This window comes from Sus scrofa, chromosome 13 (genome assembly GCF_054392235.1).
Source record: "Sus scrofa isolate SSC_HxYL_T2T_F1_AM1 chromosome 13, Sscrofa_HxYL_maternal_Yorkshire_Landrace_v2.0, whole genome shotgun sequence".
NCBI lineage: Eukaryota > Metazoa > Chordata > Mammalia > Artiodactyla > Suidae > Sus > Sus scrofa.
Window position 1 is genome coordinate 210,112,821 of NC_139395.1, and position 22,942 is coordinate 210,135,762.

A 22,942-nucleotide genomic window follows, 5' to 3' on the forward strand; every position below is an offset into this window, starting at 1 on the left:
TGGTCTATACGGCTCCCTCACCCCCAACCCACACCCACCCATGCCCAGAAAGGCATATCAGAGTTCCTGTATGGCTCAGCAGTTAAGGATCCAGCGTTGCCGTGAACTGTGATGTTGATTGCAGACACGGCTCAGATCTTGCGTTGCTGTGGCTGTGACACAGGCCAGCAGCTATAGCTCCAATTCAACCCCTAGCCTGGGAACTTCCATATACAGCAGGTGCAGCCCTAAAAAGACGAAAAAAAAAGAGAAAAAAAGAAAAAGAAAGGCATATCCACTGCCTGCGATGCAGGCAGAAGAGAAAGGACTAAGGGATGGAAGGTGCAAGATTGTGCAAGGCATCCTGGCAGTATTCCAGGGAGGTCACAGAATGCCAGGGACTGATTGCAGAGATGGGAAACCTGAGTTGGGCAAAAGGAAACACTGGTGAGCCCACCAGCAAACTGGACAGAGACTATGGACATTGACAAGGACACTGTCTTTTGACAAGGACAATGCTCATGGCTATAGCCACCTCTGCGTGTAAATGGACTCCAAGACTGGAGGAAGGAAACTGACCCTTATTACCCCCAAGCTGTTTTTTTGTTTGTTTGTTCTTTGTTTTTTTTAGGGCTGCACATGAGGCATATGGAAGTTCTCAGGTAGGGGCTGCATCAGAGCTGCAGCCGCCAGCCTATGCCACAGCAATGGCAACACCAGATCTGAGCTGCGTCTGCGACCTACACCATAGCTCATGGCAATGCTGGATCCCTAACCCACTGAGGGAGGTCAGGGATCGAACCCGCATCCTCATGGATACTAGTTGATATTCATTACTGATGAGCCACAATGGGAACGCCCTATCCCCAAATCTTCACAAGCAGGAAGAGAAGGGTAAACTGAGGGCATTTTCTGCCAGTCTGGTGGGATGAGAGCCCAAAAAACAAACTAAGGTCAGGTAAAAAGACCTGGTAATTTCTGTAATCCTAAATTTGAGCACCCAACTTCTCCACACTGACAGATTCAGAGACCAGACAGGGGAGCACCCCAAACTGCCTCCATTGCACTTACACCAAGTGCAAAGTGTTGGAATAATTTCATCAAGTGTCAAGCTGGCTTTGGTCATCTCCCCAAAGAAATACAGTGGGTACAGAAAGACCTCTTTTTCTATCTGAAAATGTACATATCGGTACAGCAGAGCCTGAATATACTTTAAAAGGTGTGGTCTCCAAATCACTGTTCAACATCAAAACGTTTGGAGACCATCAAACCAATACTTGTCAAAGTGGAACGTGCATATGAATCACCTGGGGGTCTTGTTAAAACGCAGGTTCTGGTTTAGTAGGTCTGTGTAGGTTCCTAACAAGCTCTTAGGATCTGATGCTGATGCTGGTGGTCCAGGAGCCACACCGGGGAGTGAAGTTCAATGGCGGTGCTCACCTGTGGCTGCAGAGAGGAGCTCTTCCGGTTTAGGGAAAGCAGGAAGAGAAAACCTTTTCACCTGGAGGACAGATGTGGGTGACAGCACGTAAACATTGATGGAGGAACATTTGGGTTTTTTTTTTTTTTTTTGCTTTTTAGGGCCGCACCCTCGGCATATGGAGGTTCCCAGGCTAGGGGTCCAAATCAGCCACAGCTGCCAGCCTATGCCACAGCCACGGGAACGCAGGATCTGAGCTGTGCCTGCAACCTACGCCACAGCTCATGGCGATGCCAGATCCCCGACCCACTGGAGCAAGGCCAGGGATGGAACCCGCATCCTCATGGATACTAGTTGGAATCGTTTCCACTGCACCATGATGGGAACTCTGACAGAGGAAAATTCTTAAGGGACTGGGTAGGATTAAGATCTGGGACCTTTTTTAAGAAAAAGGGTCAGGCAGTCCAAGACCTCATTTATCTTTGCTGTGAGCCTGTAGAAGACCCAGGCAGCAAGACACCCCCAGGGACAAAATGTGGAGGCAGACCTTGGGTTTAAGAGCTCACGCCCCAGGCCAGTCTAAGGTCTGCACTTCACCCCAATTCTCCCCCTGGCACTCTTCAGCCTGCTCCCACCAGGAGGGGGCAGCAGACAGGAAAAGAGTGCTCAGTATGAGAAAGATTCACATTTGCGCTATTGCCTATGCTTCAAATCAGTGGACCAGGATGCCAAGAAACTGTAATGTCTTTTTGTTGTGGTTAAAAGTTCAAACTTTATAGACAGCACAAGTACCGCTATTATCTCACTTGTGTGGAATCTAAAAAACAAAAAAATAAATCAAGCTCATGGATATAGAGAACAGATGGGTGGTTGCCTGGCGGTGGGGTGGGGGGCGGGAACAGGTGAAGGACACTGAAAGGTACAGATTTCCAGTTTCAGAACACGTTAAGTCATGGGGATGCAATGTACAGCATGGTGACATGGTGACTTTAGATAATACTCTGTTGCATGAATTTTTTTTTTCTTTTTTTACAGGGGCACCTGTGACATATGGAAGTTCCCAGGCCAGGGGTTGAATCGGAGCTGCAGCTGAGGCTTATGCCACAGCCACAGTAACACGGGATCAGAGCCACATCTTGGACTTATGTTGCAGCTTTCTGCAACCCTGGATCCTTGACCCGCTCAGCAAGGCTGGGGATTGAATCCAGTCCTCCCAACACCACGTCAGGTTCTTAACCTCCTGAGCCACAACAGGAACTGTGAAAGAAATTTTTTTTGCCTTTTTTTCAGGGCTGCACAGATGGCATACGGAAATTCCCAGGCTAGGGGTGGAATTGGAGCTACAGCTGAGCAAACCAATAAGCGAGGCCAGGGATCAAACCCGCATCCTCATGGATACTAGTGGATTCATTTCCGCTGAGCCACAGTAGGAACTCCAAGAAATCTTTTATAACTGTGTATGGTGACAGAAATTAACTAGACTTATTGTCTTGATCATTTTGTAACATATACAGATATCAAATCTTATGCTCTATACCCAAAACATAATATCACACTTCAATTATACCTCAATAAAAAAATAAACTAAAAAGTCAAGCTCTACCAAGTCCAATTTCCCTTTGTTGATCGTAATAATTATTCAGGGTGCAGGGGAGAATTCTCAGGAATTTTCTCCCCCATCCCCTATCCTGCCAATAGTTCACAGCCATCCTCCCACCCAGAAAGGCACAGCACCAAACAGACACTTTTCAGTATTTTTTATTGTTTGACAGGCATTTACAACGTTCCATTCATAGACCTAAAAACATAAAAATAGACCTTCTTTCAGCTTATAAAAGAAATATATAAGAACTTTTGACATAGACACGTCATGACCTTATGTACAAGAGACAATGGCACCCTCTCCAAGCACCAGACTTTCCAGCATTTTCAGACAAACCCGTTGCACTGGGACTGGTCAATGTGACTAGTGGAAGCCTCTGCTTCCGTTTTTCCATCCAGACACAAGCAAACTGGAGATGATATGGAACAATGCAGTGATACAAAGGGAATAGAAACCATTCTAAAGCTTTTTAGGAAAATCAGAAGATATAGCAAAAATTTAATAGAATAAAACTCTCGAAAGATCAAGCTCAAAGCCCTGGAAACCCGCAAGGGGAGGGATACAGGATGAGAAAGCAGGAAAAGCAAGCAGGGGCATAAGAGCATCATGTTCTGACCTCTCTATTGTCTGGAAATATAAAGTCATAACTGATTTTTATAAAATATAATTCCTAAAGCTACTATAAAATTCAGGTCTTTAAAGTACCTACTGATGTGTCAAACACCAAATAGATATTTTCCCCAAAAAGAAAGTGTTCATATTATTGAAACCTTTCTTAGGAAGTGGATATTTGTGAAATGGGAAAAATAAAACAACAAAGCTATAAACCTTTTTTTTTTAAAAAAAAATTGAAAGTGCTTTAACTTGTTTTTGTTCTTCCTATTTGGAAATCTGTTTAGAACATTAGATTTTTCGCATGTTTACCCTGTTCTGTTGGCATGGAGAAAGTGTTAAACCCAAGACGTGTTTTCAAAGAGGTTGTTTTGTTAAGGGCGTTGGTTATGGACTGTCAGGGAAGGGAGAGGTAACCTATGGATGAAGATGCAACTTTGATGGGAAAAACCAATGATCACCATGGCAACCCCATGAGGAGTCTCCCCTCCCCGCCATGTGCAACAGACACACACACTGCCCATTCCGGTGTCATGTTTAATCCAACCAAGCTCCCGTCTCAAATAGAGATTCAAACATTGAAAAAAAAAAAAAAATCTGCTTCTCAGGGGAAAAAAACAACTTCTCCTAAGTATCTTGTTGGCCTTTCATATATAAATATAAAAATTACCACACCTCACTCTCTCTGTAAAAGGTAAAATCCTCATCTTTTAGACTCAGAGTTACACTAACACTGTACAAGTCTCATCTGTTTGTGCCCCTGCATCTCAGGTATAATACAAAAAAATAGTGTTTTTTTTTTTTTTTTCCAAGTGATAAATTTGGATCTCTTTCAAGGAGTTTGGCATCTTTATAATTCTCTGCAAAACTAGAGCTTCCAAACACGGACATTGAATCAGACCAGCCATAGACCGAAACAGAAGAGGAAGAAAAAAAAAAAAAAGAAAAAAGAAGGCTCATCAAAACATAAAACTCCACCCTCTCCTCACACATTCTTAAAATACACAGATATTCTCAGACATTTAAGAGGGAAAGGAGTGAGAACACTGCAAGTGCAAGCTGTACAGTTGCTTTGCTTTGTTTTCCCAACTAGGAGATGGGACTGACTTCAGAGAGTCTTTATTATTTTTTTGTGCGCTATCCTTTCAACGAATCTGTTGGACGTACTTCAACTCCTGGGGTGATTTGCTTTCCAGTGCTATAGAAAAAAACTTTTTTTTTTTTTAATTCGTGAGGCCCTGATTAGTTGAGAATAAATAAAAGCCCTTGGTAATGTACAAGAAGAAAGGACTTGCGCTCAGTTGGGATTCTTGAACAATTTTCTGATGTGGTTAGAAAGGATGAAGTTGAGTGGCTACATGGCTTCAGGACAAAGTCAGCTGCCAAAACCGTGTGTGCAAGACTGCGAAATTTAAGGAACATCCTCCCCAGTGCCCTGCCTTGAGGGGCGGGGCGGGGCGGAGGGGCGGGGCGGGGGGCGGGGCGCGGCGTGGGGGCGGGGCGGGAGACGTATCTACACAGACTCTTCAGCCGGGGCGCGAGACACCGTCAGATCTCAGTGTTGAGCTTCCGGGAGGGGGCAAAGTCTTCGCGCCTAACCCAAATGACCTCCTCGCTCGTGCTCTCCAGGCCTCCATTGATGCCCGACAGGGCGGCTTGCTTCTTGAGCTGCGTCATGCGGGACGCGTGACTATCCAGGGGCTTCCGGCCTCTCTCCCGCTGACTGATGCAGGCAGCCTGAAGCCGCTCCTGCAGGTCTCTGTCCGCGGCGGCGCCTTTCGCGGACTCACAGAACTCATCATCGTCACTGAGGATGTCTGTCTCCTTGATGTCATCCTGCTCCTCATACTGAGCAAGATCAAACTGTTCCTCTACCCAGCGGTCAGTGTCCCCGCCACCGGGGGGCTGCTGGGACTCCTTCTCCGGGCTGCTGGCGGAGATGGCGTCAGAATCAATGGTAAACCTGTTTCGGGCCAGGCGCCGCCTCCTCCTCCCAAGAGACTTGCTTGGGGCGGACACTGCACACACACACAAAAATATAAAAAATAAAACCCCACATGCTTTACGTGAGATGAAAATCCAGAAAGCAAAGCAAAGAAAAATAAAGACTAAACGATATGCCTTTAGTGCCTGGATGTCATCTGGGACTTGAAGCCGGATGGCACCAATCTCTGGGGGTCTTTACCCGGCACAGAGGTCTGGACTTAGAGGATGTTACAGCTGCTGAGGAGAGGGAAGGGCTGCAGGTTACGAGAAAAGGGGGATTCAAGTCCCTCTGAAATAATCAATTTCTTTACCCTGTACACCCGGGAGACAGGCAATGCAGATTCTTGGTGTGGCAGGGCAACCAGTGATCTTGGGGTTAATTAACCATGGCCCTCAACTCTGATCACGGCCCAGGGCACAGTGCTCTGAGGAGCTCCTGGGCTGTCCTTGAGTCATTTAACTGGAATAGGTCCTTCGGGAGGATGGGGGATGCTTCTAGAGGTTTACTGTCTTTGTAGAAATCACCACGATATGTTAAGGAGGGAAAAACACTGGTCCGAGTTCTATTGCTTTCTAGGAAACAGAATGGAACCCTTGCTGAGGACCTGCAGTTACATGAAGGGCACAGCATCATTTCTGGAGAGCCTGCAGAAAAGAGAGGGTCTCAGAGGGCTTGCTGACAAAGCCTCATGTGAACTATGAGTCTAAGCAAAGGTGAACCTTAGTCCCTCCAGACTCTGTTCTGTGGACCCCATTTCTCTTCTACAAAGCAATTAAAACACCAGCGCCTGAGGAGAATGAGAAAGAAAGAATATGACACCCAGGCAGCTGATTAACAAAGTGCTGGATACAGTGACTAACAGTTAAGAAAAACACATCTCTGGATTCATTCTTTCACCCTACTGCCCCCTAGAATGCCGGAATTATTAAAAAAGAAAACAAAAAACAAAAAAACCAAAAATCAAAAACAAACAAAAGACACCACCCAATCAAGCAAACAATCCCACCACACGCACATAGACTAAAGATACATGGAAACGCTACCACTTCTCCATGGATAGTGAAATGGACCACAGGCTTTCTGATGGGAGGGTGGAGGCTAGACACCAGTTAGGAGCTGCTTTCCTGAAACCTAAGCCTGAGAAACCATCAAGCTGCTTCAGTGCTGCTAGATGACGATTCATAATTACTGCCAAATGTAGCCTTGACTCCAAACACAGCGGGTACAAGGCCAGGGAGCTGGACGACGGGCTAAACTGGCTCCCATTCTAAGCATCCTCTGGCTCAGACCCCTGAGCAACCATCATCATTCCTCGATGTTCTACCATCTTAAAGGATGGCGTAAATGGACCACACTCTCATTCAAGGAGGGGAATGAAAACCATTTCCAGGAAAAATGGAAAAAGAAAAGAATTTTTAAAGACAAAAACTACGACGGCGCCAATTCCATTAGGAAGAAGCAAAAATTACCATTTGGTTTTATCTCAATACCGTCATAGTGGAGACTGGCTCTCTCCAATCATATTATTAGAACTACCTCAGTTCAGAACGGGGCTACTGGAGACACGTGTCAGTGATTTGCAGGCTGAAGGATTTCGAGGCAAAATCTGCTAATGTCTGTCTTCTAGAAATGAGTCAAAAGTAAGATGAGTTGATGGATGATCAATGGATATGTGAAAATGAAAATATATCAAAATGTTGAGTAGAGATGGTAGGTATGAGTGTGTACAAGTCTTTCATTTGTTCTATCGGTCTCATTTTCATAAGAAAATGTTGGACCCGAAAATGTAATTGGGTTACTAGCAGACATACAGTAAGTACTTTTCGACTAAGCGAGGCAGGATATTTGCCTTTGCTGTCCTAGTCAAACAGCAGAAGGAGAAAATAAACTAGATGGATATTCGTGACAGTGCATCATGAAGCATAAGAATCTATCCTTTATTAAAATGATATATAATAACCCAGCCAGCTTTCTAGGGTTCCAGAAGACAAGTGAATATTTCCATTGTTCATTGTTAGGACGATTAGCTAGTGCTGCGCTCATCGTCCACTCCGACACCACTTTTAAATCGTCTAACCTGAAGCTCCTGATGCGAGTGAGAAGCTTCAAAAAGCAGGGTGGTAAAGACTTTCTTCAGCCACAAATGAGCCATCAGGCAAAAAAAAAAAAAAACAAAAAAAAAAACCTTCCCATCAGCCAAGGCCAATGGGCTCTGACATCAAGGCTTTCCCTCTCAGTGTTCAAGATGACGGTACAGGTTGTAGCAACCTTGTTTGCTTTCATTCCAAAGGGATCTCAGCAGGAAAACTGATGAGTGTCCCACAGACTAAAAATGTGCCGTTTCAAACTGAATGCAGCTCTGACTTTACAGTCATCGATTAACAACTGACATCTGGCCAGTGACAGGGTTTCTTAAGGTTGGAACACATATTCCCTGTCCTGATTAAATATCTCTTGGCAAGTGAAAGGAACAGGTGAGACAATCCCAAGGTGAAATACTCTGCCGTAAGGTCAAAAAGGATCAGCAAAGCTTTTTATATGAGGAATCCATGAGAAACTGTGGATAGGAGAGTATGCAAGATGCTTGGGAAATACTGGTGAACCCTAAAGAGCACTGCGTGTTTGCCATACAAGGTTTTCAATAAACACTTATCCACTGATTGGAAAATAGATGTAAGAGAACTAGCCCCTTAATAGTAGTTGAACTTAAGGTACCTGAAGAGTGTTAATAGACCCTGTCAAACTAGTAGGTTAGGTCCCTGAAAACCTGCAACCATTCACAGTTCCACACCTGCCTCTTCAACACAAATGAGAACAGGCGGAACATTCATTGGAGCAGAGATCAGAAGCCTTTTTTGGCAAATGCAAAGGAAGCCTCTTTTATTGGCATCTTCCCTGCAAAATTCTGGACTGCCTCTTAAGAAAGGAGCAATAAAAATGTTCATATCTCAATGTCACTAATACTTAAGTGTTATGAAAATATCTTTCTTCCTAGATAAATCTGAATGCCATTTACAGGTGGTAGTATTGTTCCTTACTTCTTTAAGGTGATGGAATAAGTCGTATAAGAATATTGACTCTGGGACCATTTAAACTCTAGCTTCCTTTTTTCTAATAGCAGCTCAAGGCTTCCCCACATCAACTAAAAATAACATCGCAGGCACAAGGTGAGGGTAACATCTGACGTGGCATCTGGTCTAGCAAACATGGACTCCATACGGAGAACAGGTTATCACCGTGTTTCCCCAGGACAAAGCCACCGTGGTCTCAGAAGGGTGGGCTTGACCTTGCTGAGGCACCACACACCGCTTTCGGCAGCGGGACAAAGCTGGCTGTCATGCAAAGCAGCGACCCTCATTCAGCAAGCAGGCAAAGACAGCTTCTCTCGCAAGAGAATGCGCTCCCTCCCAGGCTTGGTGAATGAGAGGGGAGCTCATCAGCCAGGAGGAGGGGGGCAGCGAAGGGAAAGCTTGAGGGAGGACAAGAGGAGTAAACCAAGGCAGGGGGCTGGGATGGGGAACCTGGCCCTCCAACGCCAGCCCCCACGAGGCCACATCTAATTCTTGCTCAACCAGGACGACTCGTCCTACAGTGGAGCGGGGGTGACGGGGATCTTGAACGTCTGAATCCCCACAGTACCTGCCCTGCTCATGGCTGGCCTGGCCCCTTTCAGCGCACACAATCGTTTTCCTCCAAAAGGGACATATTGCTGGGACGAGGGGAGACTCTCGGTCTTCAGGAGCTGTCTTCGGTGCTTATCGCGCAGGATGGAATGCACAGCTTTCAGGAAATCCTTTCGGCTCTCTGGGGAGCTATGAAAAGGAGATTTACGCGTGTTAGGGACATGGTGCTTAACCCACAGACAATTTCTGACGTTATCAGGTGCAGCCAAACAAATGCCCCTGAGGATCAAAAGGGAAAGACGGAGGCCACCACTCCAATTTCCCTGCCAAGTCGTGTGTTCATCTCTGGAGATAAAAGAACACGTTTGCCTTTCCCTTTATACTTTGTGATTCATCTCCTGTAGCCAATGTGGGACAGCACAGCCCATTAAAGAATAGATTGATGGAAAGATGGATTTTGCTTCACAAAGTGGCCAGATTCTGCTCTTGGTACTTAAGGCAGAGACTTTCATTCTAAAAAGTAAATTTTTTTTCTTTCTTTTGAGGGCCATACCTACAAGATATGGAAGTTCCCAGGCTAGGGGTCAAATGGGAGCTACAGCCGAGGTGGCAGTCACAGCCACTCAGAATCTGAGCCTCATTTGCAATCAATGCCACAGCCTGCAGCAAGGCCAGATCCTTAACCCAATGATTGAGGCCAGAGATCAAACCTGCATCCTCATGGATACTAGCTGGGTTCTTAACCCACTGAGCCACATGGGGAACTCCTAAAAAGTAATTTTTATAGATGAGGAACCATACAATTCTTGTGGCTCTGCAGTGCCCCTAAAAAAAACCTGATGTCCCAATATCCTTAGTTGCCTGTGACATATCAACGCGTCCCATGGCATGCTTCAACATGTAAATATTAAAGCTATGTTGTTAAGAACTGGAAAATCTTCCTGAGTCCCAACTCCTCCCATAAAAAAGAGCTTCCCAAGTCAAAGTTATTTTTCTTCTTAAGTTCTCAGTATTTTTACTGATGGACGTTTCACCTGGTATTCCTTATGGACAATGAACATGGCATCTCTGGGGCAAGCTCTTTGGAGCCCCATGGACTTACCAACAAAATGGCAAGTGGATTAGCCTAAATAGGTGGTAAAGATGGTGCTCAAGCCACATTAGGTTATTGGAAAAAAAATTTGATTCTCATTCCAACAGCTTTCTGGGATCTGGAGGTATGGATCCCTCTCGCTCAACACAGAGGATGTGCAGAAACACAACATGGACCTTGAGGTCAAACCCACTGCGTTTGAACCCTGTTCATTTGCTGTAAGGTTCTGGCAAAAATACCCTCTCAGAGCCTTGGCACTCCATTTGAAAAATGGAATAACCGTACCTCAGTCTAAGTGAAATAATGCATGTAAGGTGCTTAGCAGAGTTCATGCTTGGTAAATGTGCCTTCTTACTATATCGGCAATAACATTATAAAATATTGCTAACAACCCTAAGAATATTGATTCCGTTGGGAGTTTTTTAATAGGGAATCCAGAGCATACTGTTATCCACAGTGTGGGGTCCTGGGTGAGTACTGAGTAAATTCCTGAGGATTATGGTTAAATTAAAGCCTTAAGGAGTATAGGAGTTATTTAAAGCCAAATATACCAGAATGCTGGTTACTGGGACTACCCTGTTTGGTATTTTTAGGAAAAAAAATAAAAGAGAAAATTGGCTCCTTTTGAGAAAAGACCTCAAATTCTCCAAGACACGGTCCAAAGTGGGGGGGGGGGGTGTTGTAGGGGAGTGAGAATAAGAAGAAAAAAGTAGCAGCCTTCGTTTAAGTTCAGCTTCCACTCAAGATCTGGAGGTGAACATAAGCCCCTTGGGCTAACCTCCCCAGGCAGAGGTTTCTCCACCTGAAGAGGAATCTCAGCAACACACCCTCCCTCACCTCCTGCCAGCTGACTCTCCATCTGCTGCACCTCAGAGGCGTTACAGTGCCAACGATGCATCCAAACACCAAAAGTAAACCTAAGACAACCCACGTCCTTCTAACCTCTCAAGATGTACCTATGGGAAGAAAGCCCTCATTTGAATATTGAATTTATATGAAAATTCCCATTTCCTTTTAGAAAGATATTCAATTAACCAGGCTACTGTCTTCTTTCTGATATCATCAGTTGAATGGATCCAATTACTCTTACTTAATAAGCATCCAATAACTTCTCGGAGTTCCCGTTGTGGTTCAGTGGTTAACGAATCCGACTAGGAACCACGAGGTTGCGGGTTCGATCCCTGGCCTCGCTCAGTGGGTTAAGGATCCGGCATTGCGGTGAACTGTGGTGTAGGTTGCAGACACGGCTCGGATCCCGTGTTGCTGTGCCTCTAGTGTAGGCTGGCAGCTACAGCTCCAATTAGACCCCTAGCCTGGGAACCTCCATATGCTGCGGGAAGCGGCCCTAGAAAAGGCAAAAAGATAAAAAAAAAAAAAAAAAAAAGCATCCAATAACTTCTTAAATGTACAAGGAAAAGGAGTGGCTTCTAGGGTTGCACAGGCTGGGCTGTAGAACCCAGGGGGGCTTAGGGACATCAAGCATGGTCACATTCCTTCCCTCTGGGTGGCCCAATCCCCACTTCCCGGGCCTCAGGCTCACCTGCAACACAGGTGGAAGACCCTCTCCGGCCTCCCTTCAGACTCTGATTTCACGTGGACAATTTCACACACGGCATTTGCTTCTGCATCTAGAGAAATTAAAACAAGGATGAATTAGAGTGTGTTTCACAGAGATTTATTTGCATTTTTACAAAAGCATTTTCCACGCTTTGGTGTTAAGACTAAATAACGCAGAGCCGCGAAAGACCAAAGGAACTTCATTCCAATCCCAGGATCTCAAGAGACAAAGTGATTGAGAGTTTCGTGGGTGCTAGGAAAAAGAACACTTGGAAAATCTCCAGTTGCTCGAATCTCCTCCTAGAGGGGCGAAAAGGACAATCCACCAATCCTACTGATGCCACAACTGACCCTTTCAGCTCCACAGCCCGTTCGGCTGAATCTTTGCAATGAAGGGATTAGTTGAGTTGGCAACAGCTGGACTAAAGAGAGCCCCCAGATTCCTGTGGCGATTTTATCAGGCCAGTCGTATAAAGAGGCACACCCCCTTGCCATCGGTAGGACAGCCTTCCTTCCCCCTGAGTGACCAGGCCTGGTGCCCGGAACAAGTGTGTCCTGGGAACGAATGCAGGGCGTCCTCTTTCTCATCCTGCCCATAGCACTCGATCTGAGTGAAGCCAAAATGGGACACTGAGGCGGGAAGAAGCAGTTATATTTAGAGGTAATTTCTGAATCCTTCAGTGCCTGAAACATCACGTTATCATGTGATTTATTATTAGTGTTTATGAAAGAAACAATCCCTTCCAGACATTCAGACTGCAATTCAGTGCCGAGTCTTTTCCTGACCTAGTGGTTCAAAACCCTGGTCACAAACCCTCACTGTGCCCACGTTATATAACCCCAGCCACCCTTATACAGAAAGTTCCACAAATTTTCCCAAACTAAGACAAAAATCTAGAAATTCCCACCTTGGATTCTCACATCCACTGGAATTTATTTCATAATGAGGGGACAGGTTAGGTAGTCTTATATGTGCATTAAAATAATTTTTTTTTTTTTAGGACTGCATCTGCGGCACATGGAAGTTTCCAGGCTAGAGGTCAAATTGGAGCTGCAGCTGCTGGCCGACACCACAGCCAAGCTGCATCTGTGACCGACACTGCAGCTTGTGGCAATGCTGGATCTTTAACCCGCTGATGGAGGCCAGGGATTGAACCCACAGCCTCATGGATACTAGTGGGGTTTGCAACCTGCTGAACCACAATGGGAACTCCAAGATAAGCTTTACTGCTGATATTTTAAACTGCTGATTTGAATTAAAAACCAAAGGCGAGAATGAGATGCCATGTTCACAAAGGTGGTTTTGTTTTCCAAATTTCAACTCTTCGTGTGTTTAGTCCTCAAGGAAGGCAAAATTCCTGGCTGAGAAGCCTTTGCAGTTCCCTATACGCATAAGCTTTCCCATTTATAAAGCAGGCACCAGGCAATACAGATCCTTCACAAGCTAAGATTGCCCAATAAGTTACCCTAGCATCTAAGTGCCCAAACCTCAAAATACTATTGTAGCTGTTTGTAGAGTTCTAGGTTCCTGAAAATTCATGTGTAAACAAATATGACAAATCAAATCAAAAATGAAAAGGTGCCAGGGTAAATCTCTGGGCCAGAAGATTAGACAGTAACCTTCTTTTTTTTTTTTTTTTTTTTTTTTGTCTTTTTGCCTTTTCTAGGGCCACTTCCCAGGCTAGGGCTCTAATCAGAGCTGTAGCCACCGGCCTACGCCATAGCCTCAGCAATGCGGGATCTGAGCCGTGTCTGCAACCTACACCATAGCTCACAGCAAGGCCGGATGCTTAACCCACTGAGCGAGGCCAGGGATCGAACCTGCAACCTCATGGTTCCTAGTCAGATTCATTAACCACTGCGCCGCGATGGGAACTCCAGACAGTAACCTTCTTAAGGTAAATGATCATCCCCGAGATATCTGCCTGACATGGTTTTTGCATTTTAGTTTTCTTCCTGAAACACATCACCACTGGGATGGAAGCAGCATCTAGTGTAACTCAGGTGGGTCACTACAGCAGGTCTGTCCTCATGACACTGAACTAGGAAAGAATTGGTTTTACGAGAATGGACGCCAACTTTATGGCTCATGGAGGTGACACATAAACATGGGGAGAAGATGAATAGCAGCGACCAGACGTGAGGAGCTGAAGGCTCACAATGGATGCCAGAAATGTGAAGGAGAAATACAGATCCCACCGTGCACCTGCAGAGGTCCAGCTGCAAGGCCTCCTTTTACTACCAGAAAGCTGCACCTGCTGTCCAAGTGGGGCGGGAAGAGTGCCCTGTGTTTCTACCTGACCCCAAGGCTGCTCCTTCCAAGGTGTGCCCAGCAGGTCCTACCTAAATCAGCCCCCAGTGAAGCCCTGGATGGGGTCTCCAGGTCACTGACATACTGCTCTTCTTAGGCAGCACCCTGCTGATGGTCACTTCTCTTCTCATGAACTAAAGCATCATCTAATTATATTATTGAGTAGATTCATCAGGACACTAGCCAACAACTTTCTTCATTCAATGCTATTTGCATCACAGAAAAAGAACAGACATTGCAAAAGCCTTCACGCTTATACAAAGACAAAGATTTGTAATGCTTCAGGGGGAGAAAAAAGCAGCCAATGCCTTTTTTGTGTTTTGGGTGGTCTCTTCCAGTTAAAAGGCAAAGGAGTTCTTTACATGGCTCTTTGTCTGCTCATGGTCTCAAGGATTCTTTCCAGAAGTACAAGCCTCATTGCTACTTAGATGGAAGTCGCTGTAATATTATTCACATATGTAGCAGAGTGACTGGAACTCCTTCCAACAATATGAAAGGCATGATATTCACTCAGTCCATTCATTCAAATATTTTATAAATGGCTGGGTAAACAAGAGGCAATGGAGAGACTGAGGGAAACCAGAGTTAAGCACAGAAGAAAAAAAGACGGGAGTGCAGGTTCAGAACCCATTGCACAGGCACACAGAAAATATGTACCCATGGAGTTCCCATCATGGCTCAGCGGAAATGAATCTGACTAGCATCCATGAGGACACAGGTTCAATCCCTGGCCTTGCTCAGTGGGTCAAGGATCCGGCATTGCCGTGGGCTGTGGTGTAGGTCACAGATGCGGCTCAGATCCAGTGTTGCTGTGGCTACAGTTCTGATTCGACCCCTAGGCTGGAAACCTCCATATGCTTTGGGTGCAGCCCTAAAACAAACAAACAAACAAACAAACAAACAAACAAACAGATATATGTACCCAGCATTTTCAGAGTTTACCTGCACTTGCCAAGGCTCGAACCTGCAAGGCTTCGGTAGGAATCATGTGTCGAAATCGGAAGGGGTCCCAGTCCTCGTAAATTGAAAGCCGGTGAGATCCTACCTGCAGGAAGAGAAGAAAGCCGGTGCTTGAGAACGATGTGCTCGGCCTGGACCCGACCCCCCCACACGTTCTAAACGAGTGATGCGGGAACCCAGGACTGCTTCCCCACCTGTGCTTTTGTTCACCCAGCAGCAAGCAAGAGGCCATGTGCTAAATCTGCAGCCAGTGTGCACATAAGCTTGCTGATAACCAAACTCAGGCACAAGAGAGACAAAGGAAAAAGGAGAAAAGGGAACCCCAAACAAGAAGAGAATGGAAACAAAGAGTGTTAGGAAGCTTATTACGTTCATGCTCTAAAGGGGAGCCTGTCTGCAGGAAGGCAGGCTGGGCAATTTCCTCCACACTTAAAAAAAAAAAAAAAAAAAATCATATAAGACTCATGCCTGACGAAGGTGCAGAATTATAATTACGAAGACAAAATTGCAAAGCAGATAGAAAGGGAGATACTTTCAAACTATGGGGTGACATTCAAAGTCTTACGAGTTTCTTCTTCTGTTTGGAACCATCTTTATACACAAGGACCACGGCCGTTTTGAAGACTGGAAAAACATCAGATAAAGGTGGTTTAGGCACAGAATGCACTGGGGTTTTTTTTTCCTCTTCAGTTCAATAACTTGTGGTCACACACACACAATTACGAGGAGGAGCGCCCCCAGCTAACCAGCTCCCACTCCACCCTCCCCTCACTCTGCACACATCTGAGAGACACAAGAGCCTCCTGAGTCGAAATTTTCCAGGTTCCAGATTAACACAGAAAGCCTACATAAAAGGGAAAGAAACCCTTCTGCCCCAGTGGAAACTTCACCATTTAACTCTGGTTATCACTCCCCGCTTAAAACTTCAGTTTATACACATGTAACAGAAACGTCCTAGTTCAGCAGCTGAAGGAACCAACATCAATAATAATGATGCAGATGGTAATTTACATTTGTGCAAATTAAGCTAAGATGACACATACACAGAGTGTTCACAATTCAGACACTATAATTATCTTTTTGACCTGAATAAATACAATTCTTTCATCTACTTGCAGTGGAATGTAATTCTACTTCTTCTTTCCAATAGGATGAATCACACGTAAGCACTTTAGAAGCAGGGAGGGTGTTTTATTCTGGTAGCCTTTGGGGGTGGGGGTGGTGAAATAATGAAGCTATGCATGATCTTCCATAGAATTTCTTAAACAATGCCAAGCATTTAAACACTCAGCAATTCTGACTCCTCCTGGAGGGTGTCGGGTTTAAGAAAAAAAAAAATGCACCATGTTGAGAGGTGGGGGTTAAGTTTTAGTGGGGGCAGAATGAGGACTATATAGCCTGGGAGGCAGCATTTCAGAGCGTTCCGAGAAACTGCTCCGAAGGGGCGGGGGCGGGGGGGGGGGGGAGGCAGTTTGTCTGTGATTTTTGGTGAAGGGAGAAGTACATGCCATCAAGCATACATCTTACAGAAGATTGCTGCTAATCTCGGGAAGGTTACTGCCAGTCACGAGGAGCAGACGACACCACAAAGGATTTTAGTGCTTTTCTAGATACGAGAAGATGCAAGAATTGGGCTCATAAAATCCTGTCCTGAACATATCTAACTATCTGAAGACCTGTCCTGCCAGGTTTCCCAGAGCAGAGAGGGCCTCACTCCTGATCCCCACCCTGAGCTCCTTTCAAGGGGTGTTGAGGGTTGGCAGCTCACAAATCAGTCCATGTACAGGCAGATGGCAGGTGCCCATCTCCAGCTCATAAGGGGAAAAAAGAACTGGTGCCCAGGACGTGAGTCCCTGTATCAGGGTCTCCATCTCCCTTCATACTCTGACCCCAAGGCATAGATGGGAGCCCATCAGTCACCTGGCAGCAGCTGGAGGGTCACACCTGGTGTACTAGACACGGAATTAGAGAGGAATCTCAGGGATAAGCCCCAGGCTCCCAGGCTCTCCGTAGACCAACCCCAATATGTCTGGCTCATTTTTTATCCTACTTAGGACGGATTCGTTGCTCCGTGGAAGATGGCTCTAATCTCCACTGCAAGAAAAGAAGGCTTAGGGTACAAGGAAACTGACCCCAGCCACTGGGTCTGGACTGTCTCTGGCCCTTCACACCTCACAGCACCTGACCTGGCAAGAATCCTAGAGAACAGAGAGTTCCCCTCTGGCCTAGTGGTTGAGGATCTGGTGTTGTCACTGTTGTAGCTCGGGTTCAATCCCTGGCCAGGGAACTTCTACATGCTGTGGGGCAGAGCCAAAAAAAAAATCCAAGAGGACAAGACTGCAAAGTTCCCACTGACCCGAGGAGGCCACACCCGCTCTGCATGGATGCTTGGAGGCTGGGTCTTAGCCCCCCTAGCAGGCCCTCTGTTTTTACCATGAAGCCTTCAGAAATCACAGTGGACAAGACACAGGTTCCTTTAAAAGTGAGAGCTCCAGAGGGAGTTCCTGTCATGGTTCAGTGGTAACGAATCCAACTAGTGTCCATGAAGATGGGGGTTCAATCCCTGGCCTTGCTCACTGGGTTAAGGATCCGGTCTTTCGGTGAGCTACAGCCTAGGTTGCAGACTCAGCTCAGATCTAGTGTTGTTGTGGCCGTGGTATAGGCTGGCAGTTAAGCTCTGATTCGACCCCTGGTCCGAGAACTTCCATACGCTGGCAGGTGTGGCTCTAAAAAGCAAAAAACAACCCACAAAGTGAGAGCTCCTCTCCAGGAGAGGGTGAGGGGCCAGTAACCTCGGAAGATCCTCCACCTCACTGGGACCACCGCTCGATGAGGTTGTTGCCGTGACTCTAAGAAGGCTACTGGCCTGCCTCGGTTTACCCCCCACCTACCTTGGCTCCAGGTGATGGGGCCAGTGTGAACCTCAGATGGGGCTAAAGCATCTCCACCTTAGTCCCCGATGCCTCACTCAACTGCCACATGTTACCCCTCCCTTCGGACATGGCCTTGATCTCCAAGGCTCCTGGTTGCCCTTGCCAGCCTGAAACACTCTCTCCACATCAAACACTTTGCAAGGTCTGAGCCTGAACAACCAATTTCTTTTCCTCTGTTAAAGGTGATGGTTGTCTCCACTGAGCCCCAACCAGCCATCCTGGGAGGAAGACATCCAGGGGCCAGGTTGGCAGCGGGTCAACTTCAGTTTCAGAAGAAAGCTGCACTATTTCCTGAGATCAGAGGTGTCAACAGAAACAAAAGACAACCACGTTCTAACCCCAAAGCTGCCTGTTCAATGGTAATTAACTTACTTCCCTCCCAGCAACTCTTCCTTATTTCTAAGGCTCTGTTAGTTGTACCCAGTTACTTAAAAATCACCCCTGAGAAAAACTGTAATTGTAATGTATACATGTAAGGATAACCTGACCCCCTTGCTGTACAGTGGGAAAATAAAATAAAAAAATAAAAAAAAATAAAAAATAAATAAATAAAAATCACCCCTGAAGTTCCCGTTGTGGCACAGTGGTTAACGAATCTGACTGGGAACCATGAGGTTGCGGGTTTGATCCCTGGCATTGCTCAGTGGGTTAAGGATCTGGCTGTTGCTGTGAGCTGTAGTGTAGGTTGCAGATGCGGCTCAGATCCCACGTTGCTGTGGCTCTGGCTTAGGCTGGTGGCTACAGCTCTGATTAGACCCCTAGCCTGGGAACCTCCATATGCTGCAGAAGTGGCCCTAGAAAAGGCAAAAAGACAAAAAATAGAATAAATAAATAAATAAAAATAAAAATCACCCTGAAACTGCCAAACATGGCACCTTTTAAGGACTGGGGATCCATAGATAAGCTCAGGAGGACGACGACTGCCTGCCTGGACTCCTAATCCTGATTTTAATCCTTCTTTGCTTCTCTGCTGTGACTCGGAAAAGGATCCTGTGTAATGATGAGCTTTGCTTCCCACCGCAGGGTCCTGGGCAGCTGTGGGCTCCGTGGAGGTGATGGCAGTGTGATCCCTGGGGTGGGGGGAGGTTGCAGCTTCCATCAACCACGGGGACACCCATCCCACACCTCCCCCTGGTAAACAACCCTCAGGCAGGGGACGCCGAGCCAAACACACACACACTGTCCCCCACCTGAGCTCATGCAGCAAATGGCACCCCAAGTCTAAAACCTCAACCCTGGCTTTCTTCTGAACTTTCTACCGCAGGCTAGCCAACCCAGGGCCCATCTGTTTGGCACAGCCCGCCCCTCCTACTGGTGCCCATCTGCTGATATACTGTCTATGGCTGCATCTGGCTACATACGGCCTCTTGGTCTGTGAAGCCTCAGCTATTTACTGTGTGGCCTCTTACAGCGGTTTGCCAACCCCCTATTTCTCCCACTCAAAGGATTTTCTGATTCTACATCTGTTTCTAACTACAAGAAATCTATAAAATACAGGAGCTAGGCATGAAAAAATCCCAAGCTCATATTTTGGAATTGTTCGTTTATAGGCCAGCATCAGAAACAGGGATTTAGATTGTTTGGGTCATTTCCTTCAGAATTCTGCATCCCATAAATGACCTACTAAGAGGCACGTGAAAGCTCCCAGGCCTCTCCAAGAAGAAAGTGCAATCTAAGAAACACAAGTGGGAGTTCCCGTTGTGGCTCAGCAGTAATGAACTCGACTAGTATCCATGAGGATTCAGGTTCGATCCCTGGCCTTGCTCAGTGGGTTAAAGATCTGGCATTGGGCGTGAGCTGTAGTGCAGGTCGCAGACGAGGCTTGGGTCCTGCGTTGCTGTGGCTCTGGTATAGGCTGGCAGTTGTAGCTTGGATTCGATCCCTAGCCTGAGAACTTCCATTCGCCGCAGGTGCGGCCCAAAAAAGACCAAAAAAAAAAAAAGAAAGAAAGAAAGAAAAATAACTGGTGGAGTTCCTGCTATGGTGCAGTGAGTTAAGAATCCAATTGCAGTGGCCTGGGTCTCTTTGGAGGCGCAGGTTTGACTCCTGGCCCACAGCAGTGGATTAAAGGATCTGGACTTGCCAAGCTGAGGCATAGGTTGCAGCTACAGCTCAGATTTAGTCCCTGATCCAGGAACCTCCATATGCCTCAGGTGTGGCCATAAGAAAAGATAAAGAAACAACTGGTATTGATGAAAAATAAAATGACAACAAATAGTCTTCCTCTTCCCTGTCAAAAATACCCACTACTATCAAAAACCACCAGGTTAAATTACCCCAACACTGCTCTGTATATCATATTTAGTCACATTTTTTTCCATCACACTTACGTGCTCCTTTGTCATTCTTTTGTTTTTGGTTGTTTATTTTTTGTTTATTTATTTATTTTTTTTTGTCTTTTTAGGGCTACACCTGAAGCATATGGAGGTTCCCAGGCTAGGGGTCTCATCAGAGCTGTAGCCACTGGCCTATGCCAGAGCCACAGCAACGCAGGATCCAAGCCACATTTGTGACCTACACCACAGCTCATGGCAACGCTGGATCCTTAACCCACTGAACGAGGCCTGGGATCGAACCTGCAACCTTATGGTTCCTAGTCAGATTTGTTTCTGCTGTGCCACAACAGGCACTCCTCCTTTGTTATTCTTAATGACAGCAGCAGCTACAGTGGCTCTTTGAAATCTTTAGGAATATCACTAAGGTTTTCTGTGAGGCCTGAGTGATTTAATTAGGAAGACCAATAAATCTTTGTATTAAACACTCTGGTTTTAATATCACTAGTTCCATTTGGGAATGCATTATGCACATCATAAAAGAAATAAAGAGTTCAGGTAAAGAAGCAATAAGCAGCAACACCCTCCCTCTTCCATCCCTAGAAACATAAGGAAGGAAGGAGAATGGAAACACTAGATTTCCGGAGTTCCCATTGTGGCTCAGTGGAAACAAATCTGACTAGTATCCATAAGGACGCAGGTTCGATCCCTGGCCTCGCTCAGTGAGTTAAACATCCAGCATTGTCATGAGCTGTGGTGTAGGCTGCAGAGGCAGCTCAGATCTAGTGTTGCTGAAGCTGTGGTGTAGGTCACCAGCTACAGCTCTGATTCGACCCCTAGCCTGGGAACCTCCATATGCCAAGGGTGCACCCCCTAAAATAGACAAGGAAAAAAAAAAAAAAAAGAAAGAAATACTAGATTTCCTTTACACTGTGGTCCTACCCAAGAATTTTCTAGAGAGATGCTAGGAAAAAAATACAACCTAAAACAAAAGCATAATCATTGATCACTAATCTGGACTGATGGTTTTATACCCAGGAATAACTGTTTGCTAAACAAGCATTTACATGCAACAATGAGCCATATTTCCTAAATTATGCACCGTGCCCAGTGGGCTGACCCATAGTTTTTTCCTCTTTAAAAAGTACTGTACAACACAACCACATGAGATTTCCTTTTTTTTTTTTCCCTTTCTCTTTCCAAGAGCTGCACCCGGGGAACATGGAAGCTCCCTAGCCAGGGATTGAATCACCACCACAGCTATAACCCACACCACAGCTGCAGCATCACTGGATCCTGAGCCCACTGTGCTGGGCCATGGATTAAACCCTTGCCCCCTCAGTAACCCGAGCTGCTGCAGTCAGATCCTTAACCCACTGTGCCACAGTGGGATCTCCCAAATGAGATTTACAATTGCAACAATTGCATCCATCTGAACTGGCTTAAGAAAAATTAATCATTCACAAGCATCTCTACTTTCACTATTAGCCCCAATGTGATTGAGAAGCAGCTTGTAACTGATCAAGGCACCCAGCGATGCCACAGCAGGTGAGCTAAGGACCATGCCCTGAATCCTAATCACACACAGCAGTGCAGTCTCGGGGGAAGAATAAAAGAATTGGGGGGCTCAGAAAGAGAGACAATTTTGTCTTGATTTTCACAGTATCTTTCCTTGGTTTACTATTAACTCATTGTTTGGAAAAGATACTCAGAGCAGCAGCAGCAGCAATTAAAAAAAAAAAAAAAAAAGCCTTTTCTGGCTTATATATCCACACCAGGGGTAGACCCCAAAAAAAGACATTCCCTCCCTCCAGTGCAACTGGGTGGCCACACTGGTCGTGCCTAACTGGAAGGTTGACATTTAGCATCTGTGACGTGTTGGTGGCCACAATGCAGATAACTGTAATTAACCATATTTTAATAAGTTGTGTCTTAAAAAAAAACAAAAACAAAAAACCTAACTTGTTTTGAAAAACAAGCCAGCCTCCCTCTTTCCCACCAAACCCTTTCCTGATACGTACCAAAAGCTGCCAATTCAGGCTCCTTTTTCCACTTTCCCAGCGAGGCTGGCGGGTTTGGCCAGATCACGGTGGTGTGCAAAAGCAGGTCCCCCATGCTCAGATCGGCCACCTGAAACCCAGGGACAAGAAAACAGGGGGGTGCTGTTATAAACACTTAGATCTTTACATCTTAAAATTCGACAGGCTGACGTCTATTCTACTACAGAAAAATACTGTCTCTAAAAACACCTGACCATCTTTTTTTCCCCTTTTTCCCCCATGTTTGCCTACCAGAATTCCAATAAGGTGGCAAAAAGTTACAAATCAGGGCTCCGAAATTCACACGCCGTAAATCTCTCAAAACTGATCTCCAAAACTGAAGCAGTTTCATGTTCAAATAGAGATGATTTCCTGAGAGGAGCAAATGGCCCAACAACAAAGACCCACCCCAGGGAACTGCAGACCTTCCAACGCTGAGTTTAAATCTCTTTGGAGCCAGGGTCTTCTGAGAAGCCCTGGAATCAATTATTTCTTCTGCTTCTTCCTACTCATTTAAAGATGACATCACGTCATTTTAGAGGAGGAAAAAGA

The 22,942-nt window shown here is 45.8% G+C and overlaps 1 protein-coding gene across 10 annotated transcripts in view; it reads right to left on the reverse strand.

Annotated features, from left to right (window-relative positions):
* Positions 1-3,141: 3,141 nt before the first annotated feature.
* The window catches only part of TIAM1 (TIAM Rac1 associated GEF 1), a 461,825-nt gene continuing 442,024 nt past the window's right edge, over positions 3,142-22,942 (reverse strand). For all 10 annotated transcript variants that reach the window (XM_084991933.1, XM_084991930.1, XM_021070906.2 and 7 more), the window contains 6 exons: positions 22,373-22,481; positions 15,711-15,769; positions 15,128-15,230; positions 11,858-11,945; positions 9,241-9,413; positions 3,142-5,632 (listed from right to left, as the gene is read on the reverse strand). In XM_084991933.1, coding sequence (XP_084848059.1) covers positions 5,163-5,632; positions 9,241-9,413; positions 11,858-11,945; positions 15,128-15,230; positions 15,711-15,769; positions 22,373-22,481 — 1,002 coding nt within the window. In that variant the 3' untranslated portion in view covers positions 3,142-5,162. The remainder of the gene's footprint in view (positions 5,633-9,240; positions 9,414-11,857; positions 11,946-15,127; positions 15,231-15,710; positions 15,770-22,372; positions 22,482-22,942) is intronic.